Source organism: Notechis scutatus, chromosome 2 (assembly GCF_049901735.1).
Source record: "Notechis scutatus isolate UNSWTSFEM ecotype Mainland chromosome 2, rNotScu1.2, whole genome shotgun sequence".
NCBI lineage: Eukaryota > Metazoa > Chordata > Lepidosauria > Squamata > Elapidae > Notechis > Notechis scutatus.
Window position 1 is genome coordinate 65,790,325 of NC_142010.1, and position 19,702 is coordinate 65,810,026.

The 19,702-nt window shown below is 36.0% G+C and overlaps 1 protein-coding gene across 2 annotated transcripts in view; it reads left to right on the plus strand.

Annotated features, from left to right (window-relative positions):
• The window catches only part of CACNA2D2 (calcium voltage-gated channel auxiliary subunit alpha2delta 2), a 681,501-nt gene that overhangs the window by 78,684 nt on the left and 583,115 nt on the right, over nt 1–19,702 (plus strand). For both annotated transcript variants that reach the window (XM_087954963.1, XM_087954964.1), the window contains exon 2: nt 1,290–1,371. In XM_087954963.1, the coding sequence (XP_087811089.1) occupies nt 1,290–1,371 (82 nt within the window). The remainder of the gene's footprint in view (nt 1–1,289; nt 1,372–19,702) is intronic.

The window sequence follows — 19,702 nt, forward strand, 5'->3', positions numbered from 1 at the left end:
AAAATGCAGTTGCTTCCCTTTCTCTTATGAACTGCATGTTCCTTCCATTCTTTTCATAGTTTAATGACAAACCTGTTTTGCTCTTCCCATGCTTAGTGTTAGGTGACAGCTGTTATTGCCTTTTCAGCATTTTTGCTCTGTAAACTCTAGCTTCCAATGGATCTCCCTCATGTTTAAAGGAGAGTTAAGAAATCTGGCATCAAGCCATGCTTGAAAAATAGGGGAAAAGGTTGAAATATAGAGAGATTGCACTCTGTTTAAAAATTGAAATGGGAATGCTGAACGTGACCATTTCCTTAGAGCATATTATAGTTTGTTCAGAAGTTTCGAACTTATTTTTACCAAGCCAGTTCTTTGGCTTCCTGCATTCTAATGAACCCCAGGCTCTCTCCCAGTCTCAATGAATATTGTTCCATTACATAAACTCCATGAGGGTGAAGGTTTGTTCTCTGAGCTTGGGGGTTGGTTTCTGAATGTTTTGTTACCAGGCTAGTAACATCTTCAGCAGAGTTTAGGACAGGGGTGTCCAACCTTGGCAACTTTAAGACTTGTGGACTTCAACTCCCAGAATTCCTCAGCCAGCAAAGCTGGCTGAGGAATTCTGGGAGTTGAAGTCCACAAGTCTTAAAGTTGTCAAGGTTGGACACCCCTGGTTTAGGATCTTCACTTGCAGTACAATAGAGGATTAATCAGTTGCTGGAGCTAAACTTTAATGCTACATTTCTGTGGAACACAAATATACTATTTTAGCCATATAGCATGCACCCATCCTGTAAGTGTCTTATCTCTAACATTTTAGAAGGTTGAACAAGTCCCCCGGTCTTTCCATATCCTTTTGGAAGAGATACCTCACAGTTGTGATGGGGGACAAAATAAAAATAAAATAAAATAATAAAATAAAATAAAATCCTTCCATTCTCTTCACACCCCCCCCCCATTATATTCTTAAAAATGATATAGCCAGCTATTTTTTTTAAATTAGAATGAATGGTAGTATTATTCTACAAAAGGTATATCTTCATTGAAAGGAATTGAAATCCCAGTTCTACAGTGTTTTTTTAAGCAGAAACAGTAATCCAATCTCGAGTATTTTATTGATTTTTATTTTTAGTTGTATGGTGTGTCTAGTACTAGATTTTGGTCAGCTGATAAACTTGCAGTTTTATTGCATGGGAGGTGGACATGCTGAATCTTCTGAACATAAGAACAAAGGATGTTAGCTAAGCTGTAAATGCTGAATTTTAACCCCATTCTTTTCATTGACTCTACTTCCAACCTTTCTTTTACAGAATGCAGAATTGGGCTCAAAGGCTAGAGCGTGAGATTGATGGAGTGATGAAGATATTTGGCGATGTTAAGCAGCTCAGACAGGTAAAGTTTGCTTTTTTCCTTGCATTATGTTTGCTTTCTTTATGTCAGCATTTAGATAAAACTATGCCTTCAGAAGAATATTGGGTATTCATTAGTACCAATGTTTGACCCTTTTGATAATCAGAATAATAATTTTTATAGCGAATTTTAATTTGATATCCCTCATTCTACCTGATTTTTTTTAAAAAATGGTGCTTATTTTTAACTATATCCTTTTAAGTAGTCTGAATAACATATATTTTGGCAGCACCATGTTTTCTTATTCAATTAAAACCATATTAAGCTGTGCCAAAATTTGTATCCGTGGTTTGCTAAACAAGCCATAGTGTTGTAGTTTGCAGATAATATTAAGCCTTAAAGTTTAGGTTTACCGTATTTGCCGGCGTATAAGATGACTTTTTTGCCCTGAAAAAGATGCCTCCAATTGTGGGGGTCGTCTTATATGCCGGGTCGTCTTATACACCGGCAAATAGTAATTGGGAAGCACTGCGGCTGCCCGCGGCTGAGGCACTTTTGCGCACCGTGGAAACGAATCCCGTGAAGCCGAAAGGAGCAGCCAGCCTTCTCCCAGCTCCCAAGGAAACGAGGCTCGCACCGCCCGAGCTCCGCTGAGGTATCCGGCTGGGGCTGTCAGGAGTTGTTACCGCTGGCATGGCTCCGTGCGGCTCCAGTCCCGCGTTGCCTCGGGAAGGGAAAGGCAAAACCAGGAGCCGCTGCTGCCATTGCAAAGCGCCGCCGCGCTCTTCCTTTTTGCCTTTCCCTTCCCGAGGCAACGCGGACTGGAGCCGCGTGAGCCGCGCCAGCGGTAACAACTCCTGACAGCCCCAGCCGGATACCTCAGCGGAGCCCGGGCGGTGCGAGCCTCGCTTCCTTGGGAGCTGGGAGAAGGCTGGCTGCTCCTTTTGGCTTCACGGGATTCGCTTCCACGGTAGACAAAAGTGCCTCAAAAAAAAAAAAGTGCAAAAGTGGAAGGCGTGCGGAAGAGGGGGCAAGTATATAACAAACTATATTTTGAGTGGAAATGTTGGGGGGTCGTCTTATACGCCGGGTCGTCTTATACGCCGGCATATACGGTACATATTATGCTAAGCCAAAAAACAAACACACTTCATTGTGCCTTTCTTAATAGTGTCAGAGAAATCTTTTAGTTCTCCTCATTTTGAGTATACTATTTTACAATGGTATATTTCAGAAATAGTGGCAAATGATGATCTCTAATTAATAGCCACTGATTATTCTCAGCTCATTATTTATTTACTTTGATCTCTTTTCCTGTTCTCACCTTCCATTTTGAACAAATAAGAAAGACAATGGAAACTTTCATATACAATATTAAATCTAGGGCTACGGTATCAGGGCTGAAAAAATCCAGGTGTCCATTAGGTAGCAGCAAAGAGGTAACATTTGTCACTGACCACATTTTTGGAGCGCAGATATAGCCCTGAAATAGGTGGTTGTGCAGTGATCTTAAGATTCCAGACAAAGGCATATTTGACTGAAAGGTTGTTAGGAATATAAGTCACCTAACAGCTATTTGGGTTGAAAATATATAAACCAGGATAAACATTTTAATACTGTATCTTTAAGAGAATCATAAAACTGTAGTTGGGCGTGTTTTCTCAAACGGCCATAAGATGGAGCCAGAAACCTGGGTTTGTTTAGTCTTAGTCTCAGTTAAGTGAGTGAGTCTCTGTTTCCTTCTGTTGGAAAGAGTTGCCGTTCCTTCATTTTTCCTTATTGACTGTTATTCTTGGATTTGATGTAAGTCTGTTACTGAACTATTTTTAATACTGACTGTCAGCTGGTGCTCCATTCAAAATCCAAGAAAGAAATACTTAGACTCTTTTAATTAGACAAAAGATATCTTTTACTGGAAGTCAAGTGGTAGCAACAAAAGAATTCTGAATCTGAGAAAATAGGCGCGTAAATCACATATACAAAGTGATGGCAATGTTCCCACCCCCAATAGTTCAAATGGTTCTTCCAATTAAAGTTGTGAATGTCATCATGTGGACATCTTCAGATGGTGATGAGGCTTCTGTCCGTTGACCTTGGCATACTTTGATAAAGGTTTGCAGCTGCGCAGAGAAGAGAAAGCTAAGCAAGAAATAGAAACCTAAGCAAGAATGTACTCTCCCCCCTCCTCAGTTTATACAGTAGTAGTGTGCAACACCTCCAGCTCACTTCCCATACTTTTTCCCCCTCCTCCCCCCATTACTTATGACAGCCGAAAGATGCAAAGCAAAAGAAGAAAATCTTGAAGGCTGACACTGACTTTGATATTTGGATTATCCCTGAAATGAACACTGACTGATTTACCTGTGAATGACTTGGACTGCTTGTTTGGACTGTGCTTAAACGTGTATTGAAAGTAAAAACCTACATTAACTGTACAGTGTATCTGTGTGCTGTGTGTGTATTATTCAAACACTTCTCTCACTACGTCTCCCTGTATGTGCTCATTCTCCTAATGGGGAATTACCTCAACACTGGTTATGGGCCCAGGCCATACCAGGTTCAGAGAACTGAGAGTTAGTGTGAATACACAGTACTGTATACAGACAGCTGTTTACTGTTTAATTGTGTGTTACTATCCTGATAAAGGTGGCACAAGTCACTTCAATAAGTCTATCACTGATAACCCGGTTGGATGGAACAAACTATGTTTCCTGGTCTATGAAGTGCAGTCTATTTCTGCGTAGAGAAGGTTTATGGAATGTAGTGCAAGATTCACCTGATGTAAATGCTTGGGATCCAGAAAATGAGGATGATGCCAAGAAGCTTGCTGACAGAACAACAAACAAGCTCTTTGTATATTTGGAATAACACTGAGTGACCAGCAGCTAGTCCATATTCGTGGAGAAGAGTCTGCTGCTAGGTGTTGAGAGAATTTGAAGAGGATTTATGTTCGTGACAGTGTAGGTGCACACATACATCTTGCACGTAAATTGTTTAGAGCACGTCTTCTGAAAGGTGGAGATATGTTAGCTCATTTGAACTTCATGAAAAGAACTTTTCAAGAGCTACATGAAAAGGAACTGATATTTTCAGAGCTGCATCAAGTTTACATCATTCTTTCCTCATTGGATGAAAGTTATGATGATTATGTATCTTCACTGGAAGTCCTGCCCAGAGATAAACTGACATTGACTGACATAACCGGAAGGTTGTTTGAAGAAGGAAAAAGATGGGAGGCTTCCGGTTTGAGCTTCTTCAGTGACAGACCAAAACCTCGTCTCTGCGAGGCTTCGATCCGTGCTCGCCGCTGGAGCGCCCCGAGCTGGGGCTAAGCCACCCCATAGAGGTGGTGAAGAGGGGGGACACTGCCAGCAGGGTTGAGGAGAGCCACATCTCTCCTCCCCAGCTGGCCATTACTCCCTTTCCTGAAGGCGGTTGCAGCGGTGGTCAGAAATGGCCACCACAAAGAAGAACTCGACCGGAAAAGAATGTGCAGGAGGAAGATAAGACGAGAAAGTTTTGGTTGACCGGATCAAACAGCAAAAGCAACAAATAAGGTACCTTGGAATTGAAACTGTTAAAAAACAATAACATTGTTCCCTAAGAAGATTTTTAAGCTGCGAAGGAGAGAGAAAAGGGAAAATATTTGGTTTTCTCCTTTTCCTATACTGACAGCTAAGAGACTTAAGGAAGAAATTGGAAAAAAATCCACTTTGACATCAATAGGCATTTAATGCTGAAAATAAAAAGTCAAAGGGATAATAAAGATTTCTGGATAATTAAAAGCTTTTGAAAACAGGAAAGGAGAGAAAAAGAATGAAAGGATAGGATCTGGATGGGAGGAGACTGCCTGGAATTAAAAAAGAACTTACAGCAAAATCTCAACAAGACTTCCAAAAGATACATTCTAACTGAAATATCACAACAAAAACCCCAAGAAGAGAAAATCGAAAAAGAAATAAGAAGATATAACTTGGGACTATCTGGATTACTTGATGATTTCTGGATTCTTGGTTATTGTTTTGAATGACTAAAATCAATCGGGTGGTTGTTTAAAACTGTTTAAAATGGCTCCACTTTTAGAAGAACTGAAAATGGAACTTAAAAAGTACAAAGAAGATGCACAAGAAGGGAGAGGTTCTTTTGGCTTCGTATTTCAGTTTTTAGAAATGGAGATTTGGAATTATGAGAAACAACAAGAAATGCCTGCAGAACAAGAAGATTGCGACAAAGAAGAAGCCATCTTTAATGAACAAGTAATCTTAGATGGGGGAAAAAGGAAAGGGGAGAAAGAGAATGGAAAGTTTAAGATTGGGAAAAACAACCCCCCCCAAAAAAAAAAATAGAGTGAAAAATAAGTATAAAATCAGAAAGCAACAGAAGAGGGAAATGCAGAAGAGAGAATTAGAAGTAGAGAGACAAGGGGGTAAAAAGGGGAGGGAGAAGATGAGAGGGAAGAAAGAAAGGAAAAGAAGTTATAAAGGACAGAAGCAAAATATAGAGAAACAGGGCCTATTTACAGATAATGGGTGAAAACTTAATGGAAAAAGGGATTCTGCAAAGGTACATAAGATAGTATGGTTATATTAGAAGCAGAAATAATTTTAGAAAATATGAAACAATGTATGATTAAAATGTCTGATAAAAATAGCTATCATAATTCAGTGGAATGCTTGTCAATAAATAAATGTAACAAAAGGTATATTTAATAATTTATAAAACATATGTGAAGAGAAATAAGGGAAAATTAATTATGGAGATTATATGTGTTTTTAAGGAAGTATGATATTTAATTGAAAAGAAGTATTAAACATGTTAAGATTTTAATGATTATTAATGATAGAACTGAACTGGAATGGAATGAGGGTTTATAATTACATATATTTACAATCTTTCTTTTGTTTTTTTAAAGAATATAGTGTGTATTATAAGAATGTACCAAGCAGAATTCAATTGGAAGTTATGTATTATGTATTATATTGAAGGTCATAAACTTAAGGTATATATTGAAGTTTAAATAAGAGTTGAATGGATGTAATTAAAAGATATAAAGGTGTCATACTCCAATTAACTACAGGAGAAAATTTGTTTCATGAGAAAAGATAATATGAAATTGAAACAGAACAGACAAAAGTATAAATATAATGACTTGAATTGAGATGAGATAATCAAAATAAAATTGAGAAAATTAAAAGAGGGGAAAAACTATATAGAAAATGTAAAATAGTATAAGATATGGAATAGAATACAAAAAGGAGCATGAAATTGAGTTTTGTGTCTTTATAAAGAAGTTCAACCCGGGACCATGCTATTTTCAAAAAAGATGTTTTACTTGCATTTTGTATGTGAAAACCCAAATAAAACTTTATTTAAAAAAAAGAAGAAGAAGAAGGAAGAAGATGGCTGGATAGGGACCAACTAAGAAAGGAACAACCACAAGAAGAGAATTTGTGTTCAACTGCCTATACTGTTAGGAAATGTTTTTCTTGTGGGGCTAGGAGACATATAGCTAGATTCTGTAAGAAGGGAAAACAATAGAATACTGGTAATCACCAGAAGGCCAAAAAGAATGTTAGTTTAGCTATGCAATTCAACTGTAAACCATGATTTGTGGGTTGTTGATAGTGGAGCATCACAATGCATTACTAAAGATAGAAAAAGGTTTGTAAAGATGTCTAAGTGTAAACAACATGTATCATTGGCAAATGGATGGAAGATTAAAGCATCAGGGGAAGGTACTGCATATTGTTCTTGTATAAACGAACATTTAACTATGTTTTATGTACCTAAACTAAAATTTAATTTATTATCTGTAAGGGCTTTAGTTAATCTTGGTTATGTAGTAACCTTTAGGGGAGATAACTGTATAATAGAGAAAGAGGGTAAAAGTATTACTGCTAATTTAGAAAATGATTTATATGTGATACGTGATGACCAGTTGAAAATGGCTAACTCAGTTTATAACAATGTTAAGCCACATGATGAATGTATACATTTACTGCATAGACGTCTAGGGCACATTAATTTCAAAATGCTCAAACAAACTGTTGAATTGTCAGAGGGAGTAAAATTGAAACCCTGTAGCAAGTATTTAAACTGTAATGTTTGTAGCCAAGAGAAAAGTAAAGTTACTCCTGCAAACAGACTAAATGGGTTTAAGACCAAACAACCTTTAGAGGTTGTTTTTGCTGACATAATTGGTCCTAAGAAACCAAGTTAAGAGGTGCCTGCTATATTTTGAGTATTATGGACCATTACTCACGATACAGTTTCTGCTATCTCATGAAAAACAAAACGGAAACATTCCAACATTTCTTTAACTGGCTAAGGTTTGCAGAGAGAAAAATGAAAAGTAAAGTAATTACTTTAGTTACTGATAACGGGACTGAGTTTGTTAACAAAACATTCCAAACTATGTTGAAATTGGCTGGTGTTGAACATAAACGTTCTGCACCTTACAGACCACAACATAACTCATTTGTAGAACGAAGAGGGCAAACATTACAAGCCATGGCTCGCACTATGTTATCTGATTCAGGTTTACCTGAAACACTGTGGGGTGAAGCCATAATGTGTAGTAATCATGTGTTGAACAATGTAGTTAACACAACAACTGGAGAATTGCCATTCACTCGTTGGCATGGCAGAAAACCAAATTTAAGTTACCTACACATTTGGAACTCCAGCATGGGTGCATATTCCCTCACAAGTAAGACTGAAAGGGCAACATAGAACTAAGAAATTATTTTTTGTGGATTATGAGGCCAACCATAGATTGTTTAGATTCTGGGATCAAGGCACAGCTCAGACTTGAAATTCTAGAACTAGAAAACCTTGAATTACGCCGTCTTCGGTCTGATTTAAGCATGGTATATAAAATCATACATTGCAATGTCCTACCTGTCAATGAATACTTCAGCTTCAACCATAACAACACAAGAGCACACAATAGATACAAACTCAAAGTTAAACGCACCAAACTTGATTGCAGGAAATACGACTTCAGCAATAGAGTGGTCAATGTCTGGAATACTCTACCCGACTCTGTAGTTTCTTCCCCAAACCCCAAAAACTTTAACCTTAGACTGTCTACTATTGACCTCACCCCTTTCCTAAGAGGTCTGTAGGGGGCGTGCATAAGCACACCAACGTGCCTACCGTCCCTGTCCTATTGTTTCTCTTATTCTTCTTTTATTTTTCTTATATGTACCCATTTCATGTATTCACAACTATGTATACACTTATTATCTTGTAAACAATTGGCAAATCAAATAAATAAATAAATAAAATAAATAAATGTTTATTGTAGTGTTAGTGCAAAATTTCTTGAGCCCATTGGGTGGAATAAACTGGAACAGGAATCCAGCAATGATATCATTATTGACACCCAAATAGTCCCTAAAGATAAAATAAGTAAATCACAAATAGCCATTAAAGAGGAAGAACAGGAGGAAGTAGTATAACAGGCACAGGAACAGATAGAAGAACAGGAGCAGGTGGCACAGGAAAGTCCACCAGTTAGCCCTGTATTAATAAGAGGTTCAACCCGAGTAACACGACCACCTGATAGATATCAGGCTAGTGTTGTATGCCAAGTGAATACAGTTCCAAGTAACTATAGAGAACTAAAACTGTATCCTGCTAAGGATCAGGCTGCTTGGCAGAAAGCAATGGATAAGGAACTGGAATCATTAAAAAAAACTGGAGGTATATGAAAATGTTAAGTTAACATCTGGTAAACATGCCATAGGATGTAAATGGATTTATAAACTGAAGACAGGTGTGAATGGGACTGTTACCCATAAAGCCAGGTTAGTAGCACAAGGGTTCAATCAGACATCAAATGACTATGATGAGGTTTTTGCACCTAGTCTGAAGGCTACTACATTAAGGGCAGCATTAGTGTGGGCAGCTAAAGAGAAATACATTATAAATCATTTGGATGTAGAGACAGCATATCTGCATGCACCATTGCAACACACTATATCTTTAAAGAAACCTTTAGGTCTCAAAATGATAATACAACTGATTGCTAGAAATTGAAAAAGAGTCTTTATGGCTTGAAACAATCAGGATATGAGTGGAACCAATGTATAGTTAAAGAATTAACTAAGATAGGTTTTGTAGCTGGCATGGCTGATCCATGTTTGTTCAAAAGAGAAAGTCATGGTGTAATTTCATTGTTGCTATTGTTTACTGATGACATAGCATTTATCACCAAAACTGAACAAGAAGCTACTAAAATAATCTCACTGTTAGAGAAGAAATTTAAGATAAAACAGTTAGGAGAAATCAAACAATATCTTGGTTTAAAGATAGATAGAACTAAGGGAGGATGCAAGATCTCACAGGCAGATTAAGTTAACCAGTTACTAAAAAGTTTTAAAATGGAACTCTGTAAGCTGGCTAAAACACTGATGAACCAGGAGTTCAGCCATAGTGATGTTCAAAGTCCTATTTTTGATAAGAACATTTATCAGTCTTTGATTGGTAGTTTATCTTATCTCAGTAATTGGTGAAGGCCAGATATTGCATACAGTGTTAATCAGTTAGCGAGATTTAATGCTGAGCCAACTGAAAGGCCCTGGCAAACTGCTAAACGTGTGTTAAGATATCTGAAACAAACAATGTGTTATGCATTGTATTTGGAACCAAAAGATGAATTGAGTTTAACTGCATGTGCTGATGCAAGTTTTGCTACAGACATAAATACACGAAAATCTACATCAGGCACTATAGTATTATTGGGAAAAGCATTGATTGGATGGAGGTCTATTACACAGAAACATCTAAGTTTGTCAACAATGGAGGCTGAATTCTCATGTTTGTCTTTACTATGTACAGATTTAGTTTTGTATAAGCAATTATTGATTCATATGGGAATTGATGTAACAGATTCTATTGTTGTTTATGAAGATAACCAATCAGCAATACAGATGGCTTCAGATATTGCTGTTAAGACAAGAACAAAACACACAGATTTAAGATATTTAAATGTGAGACAATGTGTGCAAAGTAAGATGATTAAGCTAGAATACTGTATGTCAGAAAACAATATAGCAGATCATTTTACAAAGGCCCAAGGCTCTCTAAAGCATAAGGCTAGCTGTGAAGATTATGGACTTAGAATATAAGGTTATATATATTGTCTTACCCAAAAGGGGAGAATGTTAGGAATATAAGTCGCCTAACAGCTATTTGGGTTGAAAATATATAAACCAGGATAAACATTTTAATATTGTATCTTTAAGAGAATCATAAAACTGTAGTTGGGCGTGTTTTCTCAAACGGCCATAAGATGGAGCCAGAAACCTGGGTTTGTTTAGTCTTAGTCTCAGTTAAGTGAGTGCGTCTCTGTTTCCTTCTGTTGGAAAGAGTTGCCGTTCCTTCATTTTTCCTTATTGATTATTATTCTTGGATTTGATGTAAGTCTGTTACTGAACTGTTTTTGATACTGACTTTGATATTTGGATTATCCCTGAAATGAACACTGGCTGATTTACCTGTGAATGACTTGGACTGCTTGTTTGGACTGTACTTAAACGTGTATTGAAAGTAAAAACCTACATTAACTGTACAGTGTAGCTGTGTGCTGTGTGTGTATTATTCAAACACTTCTCTCACTACGTCTCCCTGTATGCGCTCATTCTCCTAACGGGGAATTACCTCAACAGAGGTGTCAGCAGATGTAATGCCCTCACATGCACAAGATCACCTTGTCCTCCTCTAAGTCCATATCACTAGATGAGCTTACCAGATATCTGAACCCAAATAGTTGTGTTTTGTTTGTATTATGTTTTTTAAAAAAATATATTTTTATTAATTTTCTTTTTTTTTAACATCGTAAAACATCATGGTATCAACAATGTTCTTGGCATCTATACAAGATTTTGATTTAAATATCATAATACATTATATTGCATTTATCTACTATTAAATAATATTAAATAAATACTATTAAATAATAATTACTATTCTTATATCTTTATATCGTTTACAAAATTTTATTTTACTTTCTTAAGGGTTGTTTCAATTAACATTTTTGTCTCACTTCTTGGTTCTGTTTGTTATCCATTTATACTAATTGTTCCAAATTGAAAAGAATTCAGAGTCGTCTTTTTCTTTCAATTTCATTGTAAGCATATTCATCTCAGCACTTTCTATTACTTTGTGTATTATTAGTTCTTCATTGGGGGGTATTTGGTGTTTTCCATACCTGCGCAAAGGCTATTCTGGCGGCTGTTATAATATGTAACACTAGGTATTTTACTTCTTTCGGTAGTCTTTCTTTAATGATTCCTAATAGGAAGGATTCCAGTCTGAGTTCAATCTGATAGCCAGTGATCTCTTTTAACCAATTTTTAATTTGAATCCAGTATGTCCTGGTCTCGGGGCACATCCACCACATGTGATATAATGTACCATCAACTTTTTTGCACTTCCAACATTTAGGAGTCATATTGGAGTAGATTTTTGCCAATCTTGTTGGGACTAAATAACATCTATAAAACATTTTATATATGTTTTCTTTGTATGCTGCAGATACCGTTAATTTATAATTTATATTCCATATTTTTTCCCATTCCTCTAATTCTATAGTGTATCCAAAATTCTGTGCCCATGCAATCATTGTACTTTTGACTATTTCCTCTTCCATTTTAAAATCTAATAAATATTTATATATTTTAGTTATAAGTTTTTGTTCTGGTCCCATTAATATTTTATCTAGTTGGTTCTGCCCTTTGTCAAATCCAAAATCTTTTGAGTCTTTTTTATATTTATTTTGAATTTGCAAATATGGCCACCAATCGATTATAATTCCATTTTCCTTCAGTTCTTGGTTTGATTTTAATTTCCCTTGACTAATAGTTCTTCATAGCTTACCATTTTCCGTAGGTCTAATCTATTTGGATGTATTATGGCTTCCATAGTTGACAGCCATCGTGGGATTTCTGTATAGTGTTTACCTTTGATTTTTTTCCAAATTGTAATCAATGAGTCTCTTATTAGGTGTTAATTGAAATAGGTATGTATATTACTTTTATTTTCCCACAAAAATGCATGCCAACCTATCAAGAGGTCATGTCCTTCTAATGTTAAGATTCTCTTGTCTCTTAATTTAATCCATTCCTTAATCCAACTCAACGCCGCTGCCTGGTAATAAAGCTCCCATTCTGGTAGTCCGAGACCGCCTCTGCTCCTATTATCTTATAATAGTTTCATTTTAATACATGGCCGCTTGCCCAACCAGACAAACTTGGATGTCATTTTATTTACTTCTATAAAAAAAGATTTCCCTAATTTAATTGGAATCATTTGGAATAGATATATTAGTTTTGGTAAGGTATTCATTTTCAATGTTGCTATTCTTCCTAATATAGACAGTTTCAATTTGGCCCATAATTCCAATTCTTTTCTGATTTGCTTAATCAGTTTAACATAATTGTCCTCTTTTAATGATGAACATCTGGGTGATATCCAAATTCCCAGGTATTTCACCTTTTTTACTATTTGCAGTCCCATTGTGTTTTCTAATTCTACTTTCTGTTTTGTTGTACAGTTTTTGTCTATCATCTTAGTTTTATTTTTATTTATTTTAAATCCTGCTGCTTCCCCAAATTTTTCTATTTGTTGCAACAATATTGGTCCTGAATTCATTGGATCTTCCACTATAAATACCAAATCATCAGCAAATGCTTGAACTTTATATTCCTCATTTCTAATCTTAATTCCATACATCTCTGGGTTTTGTCTGGTTGCAGGTGGCAACTCTTCTAAAGACAAGATAAATAACAGAGGCGATAATGGACACCCTTGTCTCACTCCTTTTGTAATTTCAAAATCTTCAGTATGATCTCCATTTAATAATACACTTGCTTTTTGATTTGAGTATATTTCTTGTGGTGTTTTTTCTATATTAGTGCCAAAGTTCAGCTTTTTAATTTGATATAGCATGAATTTCCAATTAAGATTGTCGAATGCTTTTTTGCATCTAAAAAAATTAAAGCTGCCTGTTTTTCTGGGTGAGCTTCATAGTATTCAATCGAATTTAGTACTGTCCTAATATTGTTTTTAATTTGTCTATTTGGCAGGAAACCATTCTGGTCTGTGTGTATAAGTTTACTCAAAATTGGTTTCATTCTTTCTGCTAATATTGTCATAAATATCTTATAATCCATATTTAGCAATGAGATTGGCCTACAGTTCTCAATTAGTTGTTGATCAGTGCCATCTTTTGCAATTAAGGAGATGTATGTCTCGAACCAGGACCTCAGAAGTCTAGCTTGCATTAATGCCTCATTATATAGTTCCAGTAATATTGGTTCAATAATTTCAGATAAATTTTTATATAGTTCGCCTGGTAGACCGTCCGGGCCAGGTGTTTTATTATTTTTTTGTTTTTGTATCGCCTTTTGGAACTCTGTTAATGTTATTTCTTTATTAAGTACTTCTCTGTTTTGTTCTGAGATTGGGCTCAGACCGTTTCCCTCCAAGTAGTATCTAATGTTTTCTTCCCTAACATCTTGCTTATAAAGCTCGCCAAAATACCTTTGCGCAATTCTCTTTTTCTCCTCCATCTGATAATACACTGTCCCTTCCTCATCCTTGAGTTGCTGAATTAGTCTTTTCTCTTTCTCTATTTTTAATTTATGGGACAACCACCTTCCTGGTTTATTTGCTGATTCAAAGAAATTATGTTTAAGAGTTTTTAAGTTACGTGCATTTTCCTCAATATCTATTAAATTTAGTTCATGTCTAATCATCCCTGTTTCTTTCTTAACTTCCATATTCTTTGGGTCTTTTTGGAGCTCATATTCAATTTTTTTAATCCTTTCTTGTAATTCATTCTGTTTCTCCATTTTTCTTTATTTTTCTTAGCTATATAGGCTATTGATATGCCTCTCACAAAGGCTTTTGTAGTGTCCCATAAATTTTGTAAACTAGTATGTTGTTTTAGATTAACCTTAAAGAATGTTTCTAACTCATTTTTAATTCTTGAGATATATTCTTTTTTCTTTGTTATTTTTGAATTTAATATCCATCTCCTTTTCCTTTTACTATGTCCTTTCCATGTAATTTTAACCAGGCTATGGTCATTGGCGCTGCGACTTCTGTCTGCCATCGAGATGGCCGATCACTCACACGTTGGAGCAAATGAGGTCTCCCTCGAAGCTGTCAACAGCCGCCACTGTCAAACTTCTCCTCGGGCTTCCTCACACCTTCGTCTTCCCCTCCAGGGTCTATGTGCCCCTCACCGGGGCCTCCAAATGTGCAGATTGGGGATGAGAGAGCAGAGCTTGCTCTTCTCTCCCCACTCCGCCGCAGCACTGCAACCGGAAGTCCTGTTTGTATTATGTTTTATATTGTGGTTTGTAATGACAAACCAATAGGGTTGCTTCAATATCGACAATACATTCGGGTGAATGCTCTTTTGAAGTCTTAACAGAATAACAGAGTAGTAAGGAATCTTGGGGGTCTTCTAGTGCCCTACTCAGGTAGGAATCCCTATACCATTTCGGACAAATGGTAATTGGTTCTCTCCTTGATTAATTTCCATTCATTGCTTCTTGTTCTGCCCTCTGCTGCTTTGGAGAATAGTTTGACCTTCTTTGTGGCAGTCCCTGAAATATTGGAACACTGCTATCATGTCACCCCAGTCCTTCTTTTAATTAAACTAGACATATTCAATTCCTGCAACCAATCTTCATATGCTTTAGACTCCAGTCCCCTAATCATCTTTGTTGCTCTTCTCTGCACTCTTTTTAGAGTCTCAACATCTTTTTTTAATATACTAATCTGGATGCAGTATTCCAAGTGTGGTCTTACAAAGGCATTTCAAAGTGGTATTAACACTTAATGTGATCTTGATTCCCTCTGTTAATTCAGCCTAGGGTTGCTTTGATTTTTTTGGCAGCTGCAGCACACTCTTTATATTGTGTATATGTGTGTATATGTGTGTGTATGTGTTATTAGAAACCTTAGACTAATAATAGTCCCAGCAAATCCCTAATAAATATATATATATATTTAATACCATCAGAGACATGATACCTGTTCGTCAGAGACATGATACCTGTTCTACTGCTCTAGAACTTAGTTTTTTCTTCTTTGTTGTGATTCAGTCTTCTACATCCTAGGATTAAAAATAGCATTACATGATGCCAGAGGAGATAAAGGTCTGAAACTCACAGATCTGTTCCAGGGTATCATTTGCAATTTTTGTGTTCAGTTTGTGTTTCTTATGCTTTATTGGTATGTGTGCATGTATATGTTTGAGAGGGAAACAAGTAAGCATTTCTGAGAATGTGAGCTGCCTCTATTTAATTCTGATCTAATTAGACATTGAGGAAGCACCAGACAACAATATTTCCTGCCCTTTTTCTGGGGAAAGGATTGTTTCTTAATTTTTCTCATCGTGTGCCTGCTGTGGATCTGAAGCTATGCTTTGGTTATTCATTAAAATTTCACAACTGTTTTGCTACAGAAGACCTAAAATTTATTATCAGAAATATGGCTTCAGAAAATGTAATGTTGCATAGTGCTTTCTGTGTCTGCTGGTGCAAAGGATTTATTTCTAATCTTGAATCATTTCCAGAAACAGGAAATGTTGCTGATTATTTGGGAATTGTTTGTGTTTCCAAGAAACATAAACAATGCTTGCCAACATTTTCTTCCAAACATGGTTTGTTGACTTATTTTTGCAAGCCTCCAATTGTGATGGCAATAAGAAAAATAGAGCAGATGTACTCAGTTCCAGCCTAGTTAAATCAAATACCATAGAAAGAGTGTCTGTTAAAGACCTGTGGAGTTTGTAGGGTGAAAGACTATTTCATTGACACATGCTAGTAAACTTTACTTAAGCTGGCTGACTTTAGAAAATTGTATATTTGGTTCTTAGAAATAACATAACGTTCTGAATGGTTTCACAGTTCATGGATAGAAGTAGTTGAAATATATATCCAGTTGCAGAGACACATATTTGGAAAGCAAAATGTTGATTCAGTTATATAAATTGTTTTGAAGAAAAGGGTACTCCAAATTTTATAAATTTTCTGGATTTTTTTTTAAATACCAAAAATACATATTGTCAGAGTGTTATATCATACTAAGATATAACTTATGGTTTGCAGATTGCAGCAGTTAGGTCTTTACTAACATTCTCTGCCCAAATTAATGACATGCATTATGGACTAATGAAATACATGAAGGCAGGACAGCAAAGAGCATATTATTATGTTACTTATTCTGTAATTCTGTAAATTACTATACTTAAGAGCATATTATTATTTTACTTATTCTGTAACATAAATTAGTTGTTGCAATCAACACTTGCTGTCATAGGATTCAGAATAAATAATCAAATACTGTCATATTAACACATTTTAACACATTTTGTTGGAAAACTGGGCATGTAGACTTTACCGTGTCTTTACAGTCTTCCTGTAGCACAAGCAAAGGAAAAAAGGATTCCTGTTTTCATTGAAACTTGGAGTAACTATGTTTGCATGCAGAAAGCTAGTGTATCAGGGGAACCACTCAGTGGTTTTCTCTTCCACTTTTCTCAGGCAGAGAAATGATGAATAAAATTATAACATGTCATCTGTCAAGTAAAATGTGAAAAAGAAAACATTTATCAGCAAGTATGAATAAGATAATACATGTTAGGAATTGAGAAGGGACATTTCATTTACCACCGCGAGGAAAAATGCCAAAGAACACAGTGACATTATAACTTGTATATGTGTGTGGAGGCAGACAGGCAGATTTAGATTGTCTAAAAAACACAACAAATGAGATACAAGATTTCATTTATATAAAGAGCATTATTCATTGTCAGAATTGTTTGATTATTTTATTGGGCACTAATCTGCTCACAGTAAATTTTCCCATGTTGTATGAGTCCATGAGAAAGTAGCAGGCACTGAGCTCCTTAAATGGCAGCATATATTTCACTGTAGGAGATTGCAGATAGCAGTAAATAAACACTGATGGCTCATTGGTTAAGATGTTGGGCTTGTCAATTGGAAAGCCAACACCCCAGGTTCAAGACCCAAGTGCCACGTGGCACTGTAACAGGATGACCTCCTGTTACTCGCCCAAGATTCTGACAACTATCATGCAAATGTGAGTAGATAAATAGATACCACTTCGGTGGGAAGGCAACAGCCCTTTGCGTTGCCAGATGCTCTGTACTGCAGCATATGATGCCATGCTGGCCACGTGACCACAGAAACATCTTCAGACCATGCTGCTTCAATGGCTTAGAAATGGAGATGAGCTCCGCCTAAAGTCAGCTATGACTAGCGGAGTAAAAACCCTTAGGAACTCCTTTATCTTTCTCTACTAAAACTCTTCCTTTCACATTTTAGTGCTGAAGTGGGATTTACTTTCTTCACTTACATTCGTCTTCTGCAATCTGGTGCTTCTGACATGTGTTGAATGACAACTTTCATTTGGTGTAATATTCTCTGCTTTGATAACTAGATACATATGGTGCAGATATGTGATTTTTTCATTTCCCTTTTCTGTTTATGCTTCAATGTCCATGCTGAATAATTAAGAGTTCCTGGTTATTACTTGTTCATTTGCCATTTCCTTCTTAATTAAAAGAAGGAAAACGTCCATCATACATAGCATAGAGGCTAGTTACTTGAGAGACCACCTGTTTCCCATGAATGATTTGATCTGGCAGGTCTGGTGCGTTCTGGGTTTTATTGATCAAACAATGCCACTTATTGGGATGCTGGAAGTTTACCTACTTTATAGCAGCACCTGCTATCTAGAATGAGTTTCTCTCCAAAGTTTGAACAATTCCTACCCTGTTGGCATTTCAAAGGACTATAAAGTCCTGGCTCTTTGCCCAGGCCTTTGGTAAGGATGACCGATATCCCTTTATTCCCCTCTGGATTTATTTTCTTTCCAATCATTGTTCTTTTGTGTTACTGTTTTTGTGTCTTTTTCATTGTACTTGGTTTTTTAAACATTTAAACAATTGTGAACCACCCAGAGTCACTGGGAATTAGGTGGCATATAAATGTAATAACTTATTTTATTAAAGACACAAAATATTTTGTTATTTAATGGGGTTAAAGGCATTGTTGCAGAATATAAGTTGTTCCTGGTAATGCTGCCTTTTGCAATTGACTGATAGTGATTTTGTCAGTGCCAGTGGTATTCAAGTGATGCACCACTTGTTTTGGGAATATACCCAGAGCACCTATTATTATTGGTACTAACTTTGCTTTCTTTTGCCACAATCATTCTATTTCTATTTGCAGGCCTTTGTGTTTTTGATTTTGTATTGTGGTTCGTCACAGAGCCAGGCAAATGTTCAGACTAGATTTGGCATTTTTATCCACCTATAGAGTCCTTCTCAAGGACCTGGGATAGGTAGGTGTTGATGCTTTATAGTGTTAATTGTTGTTATTATCGTACTACATTGTGAAAAGCTGTTGGAAAATTTTCACTTTTTCATCTTTGTTCCCCCCACCCCCTTTCACTTAGATTTCTACTGTCATCCACCTTAAGAAATGTCAGGAAAGCATATGCTCCAGTGTTTATTATGTTTGCATAATGAAGTAGTGTATATACATAATACATTAAAATATGTCCATGGAAAGATTTGCTGTGTACCCCTTCTTCAATTCTCACAAGATTTTGTGATTTTGTGCCATTATCACAAAGAGTAAAAGATAGAGTAAATAGCTGGGTTCAGACACTGCAGTGTTTATTTTTACATTACTTTATTGAAAAAGATTGTATTGGATTCATACATACTGCTAAAATATAAATCATAATTTTCAAAATTCACACTAAATGACTAATGTGATTGTTATTCCAGTGGAAATCCAGTAAAATATCTTGCATTTAATACCACATTACTGTTTTTATATATCAAGACTATTAATTGTACTAGTGGGACTTACAACAAGTGATGTAGAAACATGTCCTTCTCTCTTTGAATTGTCTTCTCGTAGAGCAAATGATCTGAAAAACAGTGAGCCTAAAATGAATTTGGTCCACCTCCCCATACAGAACAACAACAGCTAATGATTTAATTGGGTTAGAGATGGGCAAGAAATAAACACATCACTTTTAATAATTTTATTTTACTCTAAATATCAAATAAAATATAGACTCTTTCCACTTTATAAAAACAAAACATTTAATTAGAAATAAATAAACCTGGTTTTGGTATTTTTATTTCCTTCTTAGTTTTTTTTAAAATTGTCTCTTCTGAATGGTATATATTTTTGTGTGTCTATTAATGGCTGAGGTAAGAAGGAAACAAAAAAGATCAAAACACATGTTTTCCAGCAACCAAATCCCAGATAAAGGCAGTAGCAAAATTAATCAAAATTAATGCCAGTAG